The sequence below is a fragment of the Alternaria triticimaculans genome (assembly GCF_023758025.1).
Source record: "Alternaria triticimaculans strain BMP 0046 chromosome Unknown scaffold_4, whole genome shotgun sequence".
Lineage (NCBI taxonomy): Eukaryota > Fungi > Ascomycota > Dothideomycetes > Pleosporales > Pleosporaceae > Alternaria > Alternaria triticimaculans.
Window position 1 is genome coordinate 2,111,113 of NW_026055961.1, and position 15,157 is coordinate 2,126,269.

Here is a 15,157-nt window from a genome sequence, read left to right on the forward strand (position 1 = left end):
CGACGACGTCGGGTTGGAACGGTCTTACCTGCCTAGCTATGATGCCACGTTGCCGACTCGACGGCTTCAGCCTGATATTGCGTAATATCGCAGATGCGTAAGAACGCCGCGCCAGCAGTCCGAGGTTGAGAAGGCTCTGTGCTCTTCAATGGCACCAGAAGTTTGAGACTGAGCCGGACGCTTCTGACCTGGTAAAGATAGACTGGGTCTGCATGGGTTGACGTTTACTTTGCGCCTACTTCCCCCGTCCTGCCCGGCGCAGTCGTCCCTCACCACAGTGGACCGCTAATCATGACGTTCAACAAGAGTTTCACCTCTTTCTTCTGTAGTCCGGCGTGGACAAATCATCGATATAGATTTTGGCACTGCCGTTGGTGTCGTTTCTTAGATGTCTTTGCTAGAACACACATTGTGCTAACAACATCGAATGTCACGGGGGATACCTCTGGAATCCATAACAGATCCACCTCTAAACACACAACCCTCTTGTCATCTTTCATGCTCTACTTTAGCCAATAGCGTTGGCGTCGAATCTCTCTTCTGGCATAAGCTTATACTTTTCTACCCAAAACCTTCCGCCACGCAAACTCCTCCCTAAACCCCAACAACTCCTTCATCTTCGCATTACAAACCGGACTCTCCCTTCCCCTCAACCCGGCCAACACTTCCGTCTCAGGACAAGCCTTCCTCAACCATTCCCCACTGCTCCCTTCTTCCTCCGGCACCGTAATCTCATCATTGACCGCATTAAAAATCTGGAACCCCAACCCATCCGTCTTCAAACAACACTGCACCATGTTCCCCAAATCGCGCGCATCGGTATAACTCCACGCATGCACCTTGAAATCCCGAGGCCGAGTCAAATACGCCGAGAACTTCTTGGCGTGGTTTTCAGGTTCTATAACTGCGGAGATGCGCAGGCAGTAGATGTCTACGCTGGGAAAGCGGCGGGCGAAGGAGGCGGCCGTGGTTTCCATGCAGAGTTTACTGGTGGCGTAGACGTCCATGGGGCTTGTGGGACTGGTTTCTGTGAGGGGAAAGTGCGGGTAGGAGACGTTGCCTTCGGCGTAGGTGATCCCGTAGGTGGTTATGCTGGATGCGAGGATGATCTTCTTGACGCCGAGTTTGCATGCTGCCTCGATGACATTGTAGGAGCTTAGGGTGTTGATGCGGTAGGTTTCGTTGTCGGGGAGGCGCATGGGTTGGGGGATGCCTGATGAGTGGGGTCAGTCTTGTCAAAAGTTTGTTGCTGAAGTCAAGTTATCTTTCCTGATTCCCTGCTTATTTGCAGGATGTCTAGAAGTGAGATGGAAAATGATACGTACCAGCGAAATGTACGACTGCATCTGGCGTCTTGACTGGCTCCATAAAGGGTTCACTAATCTTGAAGTGGCAAGACAGACTGTTGAAGGCTTGCGCTCCATCTGTGAGATCGGCCTTTAGAGTGTGTACATTGGGATTATCCAGAGGCGTTGCATCCACGTTGAGTATCTCGTGGCCGAAGGTAAGCAGCTTTTCAATTACATGGCGTCCTGCGACTCCAGAACCACCCGTAAATACTATCCTCTTGGTTTGTGAAGAGGCCATCATGCAAATGCGTGGGAATCTGCGAGATGGAGCGGTAAATGAGATCCGACGAAGGCGTTTATAAGTATGTAAATAAGGAACAACCAGTCGTAGAATTCATAGTGCTGATCGTCAGGTTTGTTGTTCTTGCGCGGAGCTTCCCCGCTCTAGCTTACGAAGCTCTAACCTTGTTGGCTCTCTTGAGTGCCGATGTGCATGGAGTCTTGATGGCCGAATCTAGTAATAGTGCGCGGACATGCAGTATACTAGTAGCAGAAGACAGGACAAACTCATACCGGTATTGGTACATTCATTCATGTCTATCATTCAAGCCTCAGCTATTCAGTGAGCTGGCGCTTTTGATCGTTATGTTCGGTCTTGCACATCATTTCCCCTCTACACAACCTGGGTGCCGTAACCCCTGATCCTGTCGGCAAATGCCCAGCTCTGGTTCTCCAGCTTCACGTTCTCATCGAGATCGACGCCGTCCTTGGTAATGACGGCAATCGAGTACTTGTCCATACTCCTGGCATCCCTGTAGAAGAGAACCTTCATGCACTCCTTGATCTTCTCTACCGCCTGCTCCCTTGTGACGTTCTCCACGGCAGCCTCATCTGGCAATATTGTCCTTAGGATTGGCTGGGCGAGATGTGCACCGAAGCCAGTGGCCAGCGATGGTGATGAAAAGGTGGTACCGAGAAGGTCTGCGCTTGCGAGGAAGGGCTTCTTGTCTCCGTCCATGCCCACGATGAGCAGGTGGTTCCACAATGGATCGAACTTTGAGCGGCGATTGTACATGACTTTGGCGAGGTAGGTGTGGAGGTTCTTGGCATTCAGCGAGTTTTCGGAGGAGGAGTAGTTCTCGCGGATGTCGAGCGAGTTGAGTAGGCGGTCCAGGTACTGCATATCGGAAACATCGCCGCCGAAACCCACGACGACCTCGTCATTGAACTTTCGTAGGCGCTTGACGTCGGTGAAGCGAGCGAGGGAGCCGTATGAAGCTACATGTATGGTCAGCCAGACCCTCACTGCCTATAGTAGTGTGCCATACCCAGGTTGTCGGCGGCGATGACTACGCCGTCCTTGAACTTGGCCGCAAGTACTGAGGTACCCGTGACGATCGGGCTCTGGGTGTGCTGGTTGGGGCCGGCAGCGGAGAAGTGCGAAGGGTCGTAGGCGCCGTATACATCGTCTCTGGGCTACGATGCATTAGTACTGTTGCTGTTGGAGGCGGGCGGAAGACATACACGACCCCAAGCTTGCGGCAGGTGGTTCATAGTGGAAGAGGCGACTGAAATGCAGAACTGCAGAGACGGTGTTGTTCGGGATTCGGAGAGAGTGCTATGTCGCAGTGGGCTCAGAGGTGAGGTTGTTGTTGTCACGACGCTCGTCAGGCAGTCGGTGGTTGCGCAGCTCGCCCGCCAAGACATGGAGCTGGCCCAAGCTCCGCATATTGAGGTCAATTCGAGAGGATCGTCCACCAGCATTGCGCACTCACAATGCTCGGAATCGACTACCCAGACAGTGACGACGAGGACGTCGTGCCCGCGACCAAGCCAGAGGTGAGACCCGCAAATCTGTGCAGAGGGCTCGGATCGCTACTAATATAGAGTTGACCAACATTCCTGCAGCTGTCGCGCCTACCCCAGCGCCTCTCTCCGCTCCCGCGCCTCTCGAACAGCCGCCTACATCGTCGGGTCCGGTGAGCGGCCCTGCGCAAGGTCCGACAGTATCGCCGCCTCCGGAGGACAATGCCAACGCGAATGAAGCCGCGCCAGGCTCACCACACACAGCTACACGTGCCCTGATTCAGAACCTTACTCTACCTACCGTACCGAACTTCGATATACCGCCTTCTCCGCCGGGATCACCACCACAGAAAGCGACGAAGAAGTTTGCGCAATTTCTAGAGCTCAAGAAGAAGGGCCAGCATTTCAACCAGCGCCTGGAAGGCTCGTCCGTGCTACGCGATCCGGGACACATGCGGAAGCTGATGGGCTTTGCGGGAATCAGCGAAGAGGACGCATATGCATCTACACTGCCACAAGATGTCGCGATACCGGCAGTCTTCCCGGAGTGGGCCTATGTCGAGGAATTGAGGGCTTCACAGAAGCGCATCGCAAAGACCAAAGAACAAGAGAAATCCAAGGCACCGAGAGAAGCTCTCGAGTTTGTGTCCGCGTCCAAGACTGGCGCGTCGAGTGGAACGGGCACGGCGTCAAGCTCTGCTACGGGAAAGCGCAAGGAATTGGAACATAGAGGCAAGGACGATCAGGGCACAAAGAGCAAAGTAGAGCGCAGGTCAAGGTCGCCGAAGAGGAGACGATCAAGGTCTAGAGAGAGAAGGTGAGGGGAGAAGATAGCACAGACTGAGAAGACTTGTAGTAATACTGTGAATGCGGCGTTCGCACAACCAAAATGAAGTACACCCCAAGACATTTGATCCAGACGCTTGCTGTGCATGCCCGCCACAGACGGTAAATGCATGCTCTCACTACATGGGCGCCAAGACACTAGCGCGCGGAAGCTCCAGGCATTCGAGCTGCGTAACTCCAGAGCTCCAGCACCAACAAACAGAAGCGTCGCAACAGCCCACCCCCCCTTCCGATACCGACTGTACCTCTGCAACCCCGCCCGAATCCGCCTCTCCAAAACTCGACGATGGCTGCTCTCTACACCGGTGCACCTCCGCAAGGCGGCCCAGGCTATTCGTTCAAGCAGACCCCCACAACTGTTCCGTCAGGCGAGCGGCAACATGGCTTCTACCCGTACGCTGGCTCGCCATGCTGAACATACGCACCGCTAACACAATGCAGCTACACGGACAACGGTGGCTCAACACTGGGCATCTCCGGCGCCGACTTCGCCATCCTCGCAGGCGACACACGCTCGACTTCCGGCTACAACATCAACACACGATACGCACCCAAGCTCTTCAAGATCGGCGGCGAGGGACCAGAGAACAAGGGTGCCAGGATAGTGCTGTCAGTGGTCGGTTTCGCCGCCGACGGTGATGCGCTGAAGGAGCGTCTCGACACCATCGTCAAGATGTACAAGTACCAGCACGGAAAGCCCATGACCGTCTCCGCCTGCGCACAACGACTCAGCCACATCCTCTACAACAAGCGCTTCTTCCCCTACTACGTACATGCCATCCTGGCTGGTCTGGACGAGGAGGGCAAGGGTGCGCTGTACTCCTACGACCCGGTCGGCAGCTACGAGAGGGAGCAGTGCAGGGCGGCTGGCGCTGCGGCATCTCTCATTATGCCTTTCTTGGACAACCAGGTCAACTTCAAGAACATGTACGAGCCAGGCAGCGGAACAGGCCACGAACTCAAGTCGAAGCAAGCACAACCGCTACCGCGGGATCACGTCGAGGACCTGGTACGGGACGCCTTCACGAGCGCCGTGGAGAGGCACATTGAGGTTGGTGATGGCCTTCAGATGATGATCATTACAAACGAGGGCATAGCCGAGACCTTCACACCCCTCAAGAGGGACTAAGAAGGTGTGACGTATAGACTTGGGGTGCAGTATCTTCACGAATTTGATGACTTCAAAACACCAAGCGGATGTATAAGTAGCATACCATCATGCTACTGAAGATTAAGAATTCATCTACATGATCAATGACCGAACATGTTCAAGACAACCTACTGTTCTCCTTCTATTGTCTTGATTCTGTTTATTTATTAATCTGCAATTAATAACTATGTGCTATATCTATAACTTGTCCAATAACAGAACGCTGTTGTTGACTTATCTTCTAGTATATATTATGAAGTGATAAGTAGATTGCTACATATGCTTAGCTCATAGGATACGTAGACAACATACCTACGTTAAGACTAATGCAAGGAGCACCTAATTGGCATTGTGTTTCTATCTTAGCACAGACTTTTCTCCGCTATTGCAAGTAAAAGAAGGCATAAAATTACATAGGCAAGAGCAAAAAAGAACAGACACCCTTGAGGTATTAAGTGTCTGGTGAAAACTCCGCTACACTCCCCAAGTCGGCATCCTGGCATGCTCCGAAGATGCCATACCAGGACGCCGCCTTGGGGAGTGTAGAAGTGGTTTTATCACGACTCGAACCCGCGGCTTCCAACATAGCTGGGAGCGACCCAGCGTTGGCGGTGGTCTTACCCACTCCTTTGCTATGCTGCACGTTTCCGGCCGATCATCAGGTCTTCCATCCCGAGTCGATGGAGGGACGTAGAAGATCTAGGACTATATAGCGAGAGAGAGTTCGTGGTATACTCTGTATAAAATAGGCGGTGGAGGGAGATGGCTGGACCGGTGGGGAGGCGAGGTGAAAGTGAGTGTGGGCGTTTGCTATTTTGCTGGGTGAAGGCGGGCTGTGCGTGTGTGGCCTGTGGGAAGCGAGAGGTTTGACGAAGAGAAAGATGGTGAAGACTGAAGGATGACGAGGCTATGATCATGACGAGAGGATGGCTTGAGAAGAGGGACAAAGGTTGCTGATATACTCACGTGGGCATACATGGGATGGATGATGTAGCAACAAAGAGATCAGAGAGACCACAACCCAACACATATTAGAGATCGAGGCATGAATGGAGCACGGCATCGACGTACGTGAATGAAGAAAAATGTACTCACGGGGATGGCAACAGAGGTGATAGAGGCCACTTTGCTACGTCGAAAGATGGTCGATCGACGATAACGACTAGGAACTGCGGCACCCGTATCGAAGACTGTGTAAAGAAATACACCATGGTCGACCAAGGATGTGCGATGAAGGAACGACGGAGGTTCGTGTGCGTCGTGCGCGCCCCCGGGGCCCCTGCCCCAAACGTGCTAGCGGTCCCCACATCGGCAGCAGCCAGCCAGGTGCCGACTCATCACTCTACCTACTGCAACCCGAGCACGCACTTCTCAGGCAGTCACTTCATCTGGACTTAAGCCTTCTATCACCTCCGACGCCATATTGGGAAGAGGAGAAAAACAAGCTTTCTAACCGAAGAACCGGATCTGGGAAATGCGCAAACGCGGCACGCGTCGCTTCTCGAATTTCATCTAAACAGATTGCTTTCGATAACTCGTCGCCCTAAGACCTGGATGTCTCGCCCGATCGCCCTAGATCACGGTCTCGCGAATTCAATGTGAAAATCGAACGTTCAGTTGCCGAAGGTGTTGGGGCTGCAATATACAGGAACAGCATGGTTACCACTGCCAATCAGCACATACGCGTTACGAGTGTTGAGATTCTCGATCCCGAACCGCAGAGATGCGAAGAAGAAGCTACCATACGTTCACAAGACTTGCGCCCAACCGAACCGACGGGAGCTTTATCCGGTGGCTCGTAGCACACGCATTATATGCAAGCAAGCCTGCACGACACCCCCAAAAGCATACCTGTCAAACGAATCTAGAGCCCAGTTTCGGTGTAGTCAACACTGAATGGCTGCCTTTGGCGCACTGATTAATTTCCACACCACCTGCAGGACGTTACACGTGGAAAACTGAACCCGGGTTACGGCACTGACAAGCTTTGCTTTCATATAATCGCAAGTCACACGACGATGCCATACTCTAGAATGTTGCCTCTTGGGGTGTAGTCGCCTAGATCGATACCGTGGGCTACACTCCACCTGTAAGCGAACATGTTGTATACTTCTTAGGGGATAAGGAGGCAAGTATAAAGAGACGATAGGTAGGCGTTCAATTCGATACCATCCCAGAACAGTCCAACACTTGCATTCACTTTATTCACCGATCATCGGCAGAGCATTTATCATGAAGAGTGCAATCATCTTGACCGGCGTTGCTGCCTTCGCAACGCAGGTAGCCTCTCATGCCACTTTTCAGCAGCTTTGGGTGAACGGCGTAGATCAGATAAGTACCCCCAAGTGTCTCGTATCAACCGCTGACATCTATCCACCAGTCGACGTGCGCAAGATTACCCAATGGCAACAGCCCCGTCACCTCAGTAGCAAGTAACGACATCCGCTGCAACGCCAACCGCGGTCCAGCAACCTCGAAATGCAGCGTTCCTGCTGGCGGTACCGTCACCGTAGAGATGCACCAGCAGAACGGCGACCGCTCATGCGCTAACGAAGCCATCGGCGGGGCTCACTACGGCCCCGTTCTGGTCTACATGTCCAAGGTTGCAGACGCATCCACAGCGGACGGTTCGACCCCCTTCTTCAAGGTCTTCCAGGATACATGGGCGAAGAACAGCGGTGGCGGTGGCGGTTCGGATGATTACTGGGGTACTAAGGATCTGAACAAGAACTGTGGAAAGATGGATGTGAAGATTCCCACCAACCTGGCCCCTGGAGATTATCTACTGAGAGCGGAGGCTATTGCGCTACACGCTGCAGGCAGTGCAAACGGCGCCCAATTCTACATCACCTGCTACCAGATCACTGTCACTGGTAGTGGATCTTCTTCACCCGCTGGCGTATCGTTCCCTGGAGCATACAAGGCTACCGACCCCGGTATCCAAATCAACATCTACCAGAACCTCGCTTCGTACGTCGCTCCCGGTCCGGCAGTCATCGCGGGTGGTACAGAAGCCGTTGCTGGTAGTGCTGGATCTGCTGTCACTGCTACTGGTGGAGCGCCAGTTGCTACAGCTACTGCAACCACGATGAGGACGTCAGCAGTAGCCACCTCTGCCGCCGCTGTGCCAACGAATGGAGGTGGTTCTGGCGCTTGCTCTGTTGCAAGGTACGGCCAATGCGGCGGAAATGGTTTCACTGGATGCAAAACTTGTAAGTCGGATGAGCTGAGAAAACGTGTAAATAGGCCTTTACTAACGCTGTGTAGGTGCTTCAGGACTTACCTGCAAAGCCGGAGGTGATTACTACTCGCAGTGTGTCTGATTAGCTTGAATGCAGTCCAAGGGAGGCCCGTAGAAACTTCGTGTAAATACTTTGCAGTTGACACAGGCGCCAAAACCTGTTGCATTCAACAAATGACATTCGTTGTAGCCGCCTAGGTGGAATCAAAGTCTGCGTGATAGGGAAAACGCCCTCCCACAGCTCCATCGCATTTATCGCATCCAAGAACATTGTCAACATTAACATGCCTGGATCTGACTCATGTGGTCGCATGTGCCCTCTGAATGTCATGGGCTTCTAGACTCCGCCCTTTCCATCGGAGCAAACACGTCAAGCTAATACTCTCCAACCTACCGGCAAAATCATCGGCACTATTTTCATTCCGAAGATTCTCAGTCACCATGCAGCCATAAGGATACATGCAAACAAAAAAAGACAATCCAGATCAAGAAAACCAGTCAGACTTTGCAAAACACACCTGACGCGTGTATCCTGACATCTGTGCATGCAACGTTCTTCAGTGCCGCGATTCGGCATTGGACGCCTAACACTGTTGCCTAGCGCTGACACCACGATGCTTGCACTCGCTTACCAAAGCCCGCCAAGTAGGTACTCCGAGGGCTGCACCAAATGTGTAAGGCATGCAGTTCATGGCTTGTGCTGAGTGGGGAAGAGTCAAGTTGAATTCCGAAGCAGCTGGAAAGGGCAATGACGAACCTGATAGGGTCTCCGAGCTGATCGGTAGTGATATGACGAGTCTGCATATAAGAAGACATGTGGAACATCAATGGCAGAGTCATACTTGTCAACGAGAGCAGCCGCATACATTAAGTCAACTGTCTCAGCCTCTCGATATCTCCAAGCACTATCAATACGACATCTACTTGTCACTGCTACCGAAGTACCACCACAATGTCTTCTCAATCCAACACCACCTCACCAAGCGATCTGCCACGCTATTCTACCACTGCACCACCTCCATACTCATCTTCCGATGCGAACTCCCTAGTCTCAACGAAATCAACGTCGAAAAGTATTCTGACAAAGTTGCTGAACCGAAAGCGTATGTTCATACATCCTTTGATGGATTGGAACTCTAGCTAATACAGATAGCAGCTGCTGAAGCGACGTCGCAGTCGAGCAACGAAGCGCAAAAGAAAGTCGATGAGTGTGAGAATAGAGCTGCTGCGAGAGCGGCGTACTTCTCCGGGCTTTGAACGATTCACCGCCTTTAGAGGAGTAAGATTGCCGGATGTGGGTTTCGGAATGATGCGTGGAATAGTTCGCATGTTTAGATTCTGGGAATTATGTTGCTGGAAGAGCGGTTTGAGGCGTACATTGTGTCGGATTTTCATAATATACCGGGATTCGGGTATGAGGCGTTGGATGGTTTGTTTTAGTTAGCCGAGGCTTTGCAGTCCTGTCAACACAATTGATTACACTCAGAACAAGTCCTGGATTGGTCAGCAAATTTTCTCTGCATGTGACTCTTCAGCTTACCGCATTATTCCACGTTGCATTGTCTAGCCAGTTCAGAAAGTCGGAGGACTCTGTCGGTATAGGTTCCAGCCCCTCGGTCATGGGCATGTCGAAGAATCCCTGCCCCATCCCGGTCAGATTAGCTGCGGTATCGTCACCGGCATCTGGTGTGCCTTTGGTTGGAGGTTCGTAGTTGAGGACCTCATCTAGTACCAGCGCGAGCATTTTGTTGAGCTCGTTGCAAAGCTTGAGATTGCCGTCGCCGGGAAGAACGCTCCATTCCAAACATGAAGTCAGCACGGAAAGGTTACGGATTATGTCGGCCCGGGAGACTGTGCTAGGCAGTGGTACGCCCTCAATCGTACATCTCCGCAGCTCTAGTGCCAATACACCAGCAGCTGGGGAACAGTAGAATAAAATGACAGTGGGGAAATGGCGACGAGTTTCGTATATGCGGTTTTGCGGCTTAGAAGCCACGAGTGAGGACACCAGTAGCTTCAGAGACACTTCCAACAATGCCGGCAGAGCTTGTTGCGTTATCCGATGAAGGAGGCGTTGTGTTTGGAAATGTACGTGCAGGTAATCCAGGTAGTAGGCGACCAGTCGCATGGCCAGACCAGGACCGCGGTCTACCCAAGCAGCTTCTTCGGTATATGTATCATAGCGAAGGTGAGTCGGTAATGAGCTCCACCATTCGGCGCATTCGGCAGATATTGCTCTGCTCTTGTTAGATGAGGGTAAAAAAGGGATGGGAATTCTAGACGTACTCGACATTCCGCACCACTTCGCTATCCTTTTCGCCTGCAAGACTTTGCTCTAACAATCTCTCTTTGAACACAGCAAGTTGGCATCGCATTCTACCGAAAGTAGTAGGGTGCAGATGACATTCGGTATTCCAACCGTCGCTGTCGAGCTTCGAGAGCTCAGCATTGAGTACTTCAGTATCGTCCGAGGCCATAGCGCGATCGCTAATGTCCAACAACATCTTGCGGTCACTGTATCTCCAGCCCATCATTGGAGGCCTTCCGTAGAACACCGCTAGTGTCTTGTCGCCGTAATATATCGCCGCGTAGAGTCGTCTCCTAAATTCGCGCATGAAGAATGGTTCTGCGTTGCTACCGTCTACGTTGCAAGCCTCGCAGTGGATTCCCGCAGCGTAGAGCGCGGATACACTGTCGCCCATGCGCCTCCAAGTAGCATGATCTGGAGAGTCAGCGATCGTAATTTAGTCTTCTGGATGTAGGGGTGACGTACGGTTGTCCCCGTAGAAGCTACTGACTACCATCAGGTTGATGTAAACGAGACATACCATGACTGCTTCCATCAAAATGTGTACGGTAAGTCTGCGTAGGAATGATACGTACGCTCATTGACAGCGCCATGTGTTTGGCAGATGTTGATACACGTATTGGTTGCATGCATTATGTCCTCGATGAACTCCTCTCTATTCATCTGCTTGCCATCTTCTAATGTGAAGAGGGGGTCGTTAGGCGATGTGAACTGGGCACTAGAGCCGGCAATCGCCATGATCAAGCCCAAAATCTCCCATCTCAGATTTTTGCCTGTGAAGAGAGTGTGGAACTCTGACGGACGCATATCTGAAGGTATTTTCATTGGGCGAGCGGAATTCCTTGTCATCTCGGCGTAGAGCAGGTGTGCGTGATTACCAGCAGCTTGAAGTTGTTCTAAGTCTATGCGCAGTTGTGGCAACGCGGAAAGAATTAGGGGACCAGGGAGGGCTGGATCTAGAATTTCGATGTACTAAGTCAGTTTATGTCTCATACGCAGTTTGTACCTGAGAGATTTTACCCTTGTGCGATTCGAAATACATATGAAGAGACCTTTCATAGAAGGAAAATGGCTGAAGCGTAGAGACTATCGTATCTCCTAGAGAGAACTGGCAATGGCGGTGTGCCATGCCTCTATTTGACACGAAAGGGGCTGTGCTCGGACTTTCGGATGGCTGTTCATGTACTGTGTCTGGTAGCGGCTGCTCTTCTGTAAACACAGCGGCATAGCTAGTAGAACCCAAGAAGAAGTTCCGGGATGGGTCGGGTCCGCTTTGTGTTGTTCTAGTAGCAGAATCTGGAGGAGTAGGCCATGGCCCAATCCCCGCATCATTCCTCAAAGTTGGTGGACTTAGGGTCAACGGCGTCAACCTCCCCTGACTGGATGACGGATTTGTAGCCTGCGCATCCAACCGGCGACGACGCGGCTCTGGCTTCTTGCGAGGGGTGCCAGCAGGCTTCGTCATTGGGTTAGGATGATAAAAGCACTGTTCTGTCATCCCACGAGTCTGGCACTTTGAGCATGTGGGCGTGGCATGGTCGCACTTGATTTTCGATATGCGACATGGTTCGCACGACCTGCGCGTCACGATTAGCCACCCGTGGGTATCTGACTGTCGAATTCACCAACCTGGGCTTCCCGTTCCTTCGCAGCATACTAGATGATTCTCCGAATAGTGTAAGATTAGTGCGAAAGAACTGTTCCGCACCTAAACTTACGTATCTCCTGCATACAGAAGCAGAACCTCGTCGGAGTAATTCTTCAATGTTCCGGTGAAACGGCCCCGCAGCTTGCTAATCCCAAGTAGGTCTAGATCACATCGCTTCACGTCCCATAGTCTCTCTCGCCATTGGATGAGGTTGCTGATAAGCGGGAGCCTACTGGTGATGTACATGATCCTTACTGGAAACAGCTAACGACACGGAATATTCGGAGTGAAAGAATGTCACCAGCCACACAATTTGCAGAACGCTCACCTGGGCAGTCATCAGGTGCATTCATTAGAATCCGCTCTGGAGGTGTTCGCTGATTTCTGCGTGAACAGGCTGATTGAGTACAGGTCAAGATTGAGCGATGAGCGACACTGGATTACTCGTATCGGATATGTGAAGGACTGCTGACACACAGTGCGGAGTTCTCGACGCCGATGATCTAGCGCGAACTTCGGACATCGATTCCGTCGAAGGCTCCGCGTCAGAAGTCGTATCTGACATTCTGTGGCAAGTCTTTTCCGAGCAAATAAACGCCATTCGCTATGTATGCTGGTTCTCTGTGTTAAATTTAAAAAGAGCGCCCCAGGCGCCAACGCTGAACAATGCTAGAGTAAACTTGCTACCAATCCACAAGCGCGTACATCTTCGTATGTTTGGGTATAATGCATAGCCATAATCACTGCCACCATATTGCCTCCCAGCTCGCTACACGTAGTTGAGAAGGGACCATAATCGCCACCATCAATTTCCCTTTCTGAGGCTCCTGAGACTACTCCTGGGCAATCTCTTGGGATCTTCTCCTTCGACTATGACCTTCGTAGTGACGCGTATATTCTGCTCCTCTTCGCTCTCGCCGAGATTGCTCATTGGGTACAGCTCGTCCTGGCTCCCTGTTCTTACATCATCTTCCTCGCCATGAGTGCTCAGTTTGCTACCCTTTGTTACACGACTAGCGTTCCCTAAAGAACGGCCCTTGGATCCAGGGGTAGCAATGCCAAAGTGGTATCCCTCAGTAGAACTCTGCTCTTTTCTCGATACCCTTGCGCGGTAGAAGCCGTACATTCCAGGCATATTGGCGGTGATGATCGCTACCGCGAATTCGATAGACGTGACGATCGTGACGGAGCCGAAGATGTACGACACATCTTTCGTGTTTGCGAGTTGCCACAGGACGATGAAGCGAAGAAGCGAAATCATAATCGTGCAGCCTCCAAGGGTAAAGACGCACATCAGACCGATTCGGCGGCGGACCGTAGTTTGTACGTTCCACAGAGGGTAGATCGGGAGGAGGTAAATCACTACGTCCATGAAGACGTTCTGCATAGTGTCAGTGGTGAGTAGTCTGACAGGTGACGAGCGACTTACAGCAACGGAGGGCAAGTAGTATGATAGACCAGAGGAAATGCAGACAGCGTTCGGATAAAGTTCTGGGGTGAAAAAGGCTTGGATGGGGATACATTGCAGGCCGTAGAAAATCCATGTGCCGCCCGTCTGCAAGCCGACCAGGATCATGGTGGTTATTACCGCGATCCTAAAACCTGGTGTGACCTCGAGTGTGCGGCGATAGAAGAAGAGGAACGACATCTTTATGAAGAACTGTAGAAGAAGATAGTAGAACTCTTCTGCGAAGAGATACTGCCTTATGTGTTAATATGTATGACCAAGCGAACGAAAGCGCGCACTGCACGTAAGACTGCCATAACGTACAGTGCTGATTTTCTTGAGGTTTTCAGGCTTAACACGAGGGTCGGTAACGTGCCTAGAAAAACAGTTGGAAAACTTCCCTCCAGAAAGTGTCAAACTTACAGTCCACCGCCTAAGATGGTCCACATCCAAGCGATATACTGCTGCCCGATGAACAAAATCTGTCTCTGGGTCAGTCACAGCGCGGCTCAGAAACAGGGTAGGTTTAACACTCACAGTTCCAACCAGCATGAACCAGTCGTCTGTACCAAAAGGTTTTCGTATGAAAGCTCGAGTGTAAAGCCGGATAGCAGATGATATCAAGCCCATTATGAAGAATGGAACTGTGGTGATCCAAACAATGGGCTGAATATTATCGTACACCACCAAATTCACATTATCTCCGGCTCTTCGGACAAAATCCATAGTGGGCAGTGAACAGTACGTGAAAACTCCAAACGGTATGCAATTCTTCTCAACAAATACCAAAAGATCGCGAGTGCTTCGTCCGGCCGCAATAAGTCGAAGTGCTGCGAGTGAGTAAAGAGTAACCCCTTACAAAACGGGGAAAGGTATGTGTCGCTATACGCGACGCAGGAACCATTTGATTTTTGCAGCATGTGCCCAATGAAACGGTGCGTGAGTCGGCATGAAGAAGCGCTCCCGATCCTTGTCATGAAGTCGGCCCTATGTCGTTGAAGTTCGCGACTCGTTACTAGGACGAGTATCGGGTGGGGGTTGCCAACGGTCCAAACATGCGGTAGCGACATTCGGTCCTGATGAGGAGACTCCTTTGGGCACGAACGTGCGGCGTGACGCAGAGTGATAAGCGGTGGCATTACCACGGTGTTTTCAAAACTGATGTTATCTCCCTATCGCGACTTACGTTATAGGCAGTCCGCGAGCTACCCTTAAGGCTTAACTGTAATGCCTTGTTGTATCCTGATCAACTAGAAGTAGACTTTATACTTGTCTCCTTATGTATGCGCAAATTGTATGTGGGTAGTGGAACGCGAACACTTCGGAGGTATTGTGCATTGCCCTAGTCAAAATCTGGGGTTGGACTCCACGGAAGTCTGCATGAGGTGAGATATGCTTTCATTCAAGCTCGCGCCGCGCCGT

General features: G+C 51.6%; 7 protein-coding genes across 7 annotated transcripts; 2 read left to right on the forward strand and 5 right to left on the reverse strand.

The window, feature by feature from the left end:
• Positions 1–551: 551 nt before the first annotated feature.
• On the reverse strand, positions 552–1,587 carry J4E78_004283 (putative secondary metabolism biosynthetic enzyme; the record flags this gene model as incomplete). Its single annotated transcript, XM_049364912.1, has 2 exons — positions 552–1,213; positions 1,326–1,587. 2 exons carry the CDS (start codon positions 1,585–1,587, stop codon positions 552–554), a joined length of 924 nt encoding a protein of 307 aa, XP_049223990.1.
• A 375-nt stretch (positions 1,588–1,962) lies between these two features.
• J4E78_004284 (uncharacterized protein) lies at positions 1,963–2,843 on the reverse strand (the record flags this gene model as incomplete). Its single annotated transcript, XM_049364913.1, has 3 exons — positions 1,963–2,567; positions 2,618–2,765; positions 2,814–2,843. The coding sequence occupies 3 exons, from the start codon at positions 2,841–2,843 to the stop codon at positions 1,963–1,965; spliced, it is 783 nt and encodes a 260-aa protein (XP_049223991.1).
• Positions 2,844–4,227: 1,384 nt separating this feature from the next.
• J4E78_004285 (uncharacterized protein) lies at positions 4,228–5,070 on the forward strand (the record flags this gene model as incomplete). The annotated part of the gene is made up of 2 exons (XM_049364914.1): positions 4,228–4,334; positions 4,383–5,070. 2 exons carry the CDS (start codon positions 4,228–4,230, stop codon positions 5,068–5,070), a joined length of 795 nt encoding a protein of 264 aa, XP_049223992.1.
• Positions 5,071–7,606: 2,536 nt separating this feature from the next.
• J4E78_004286 (uncharacterized protein) lies at positions 7,607–8,392 on the forward strand (the record flags this gene model as incomplete). Its single annotated transcript, XM_049364915.1, has 2 exons — positions 7,607–8,259; positions 8,359–8,392. The coding sequence occupies 2 exons, from the start codon at positions 7,607–7,609 to the stop codon at positions 8,390–8,392; spliced, it is 687 nt and encodes a 228-aa protein (XP_049223993.1).
• Positions 8,393–9,768: 1,376 nt separating this feature from the next.
• On the reverse strand, positions 9,769–10,076 carry J4E78_004287 (uncharacterized protein; the record flags this gene model as incomplete). Its single annotated transcript, XM_049364916.1, has 2 exons — positions 9,769–9,792; positions 9,873–10,076. 2 exons carry the CDS (start codon positions 10,074–10,076, stop codon positions 9,769–9,771), a joined length of 228 nt encoding a protein of 75 aa, XP_049223994.1.
• Positions 10,077–10,608: 532 nt separating this feature from the next.
• J4E78_004288 (uncharacterized protein) lies at positions 10,609–11,447 on the reverse strand (the record flags this gene model as incomplete). The annotated part of the gene is made up of 3 exons (XM_049364917.1): positions 10,609–11,054; positions 11,216–11,413; positions 11,444–11,447. The coding sequence occupies 3 exons, from the start codon at positions 11,445–11,447 to the stop codon at positions 10,609–10,611; spliced, it is 648 nt and encodes a 215-aa protein (XP_049223995.1).
• A 1,646-nt stretch (positions 11,448–13,093) lies between these two features.
• Positions 13,094–14,365, reverse strand: J4E78_004289 (uncharacterized protein; the record flags this gene model as incomplete). The annotated part of the gene is made up of 3 exons (XM_049364918.1): positions 13,094–13,669; positions 13,718–13,987; positions 14,273–14,365. The coding sequence occupies 3 exons, from the start codon at positions 14,363–14,365 to the stop codon at positions 13,094–13,096; spliced, it is 939 nt and encodes a 312-aa protein (XP_049223996.1).
• Between the last annotated feature and the right edge of the window lie 792 nt (positions 14,366–15,157).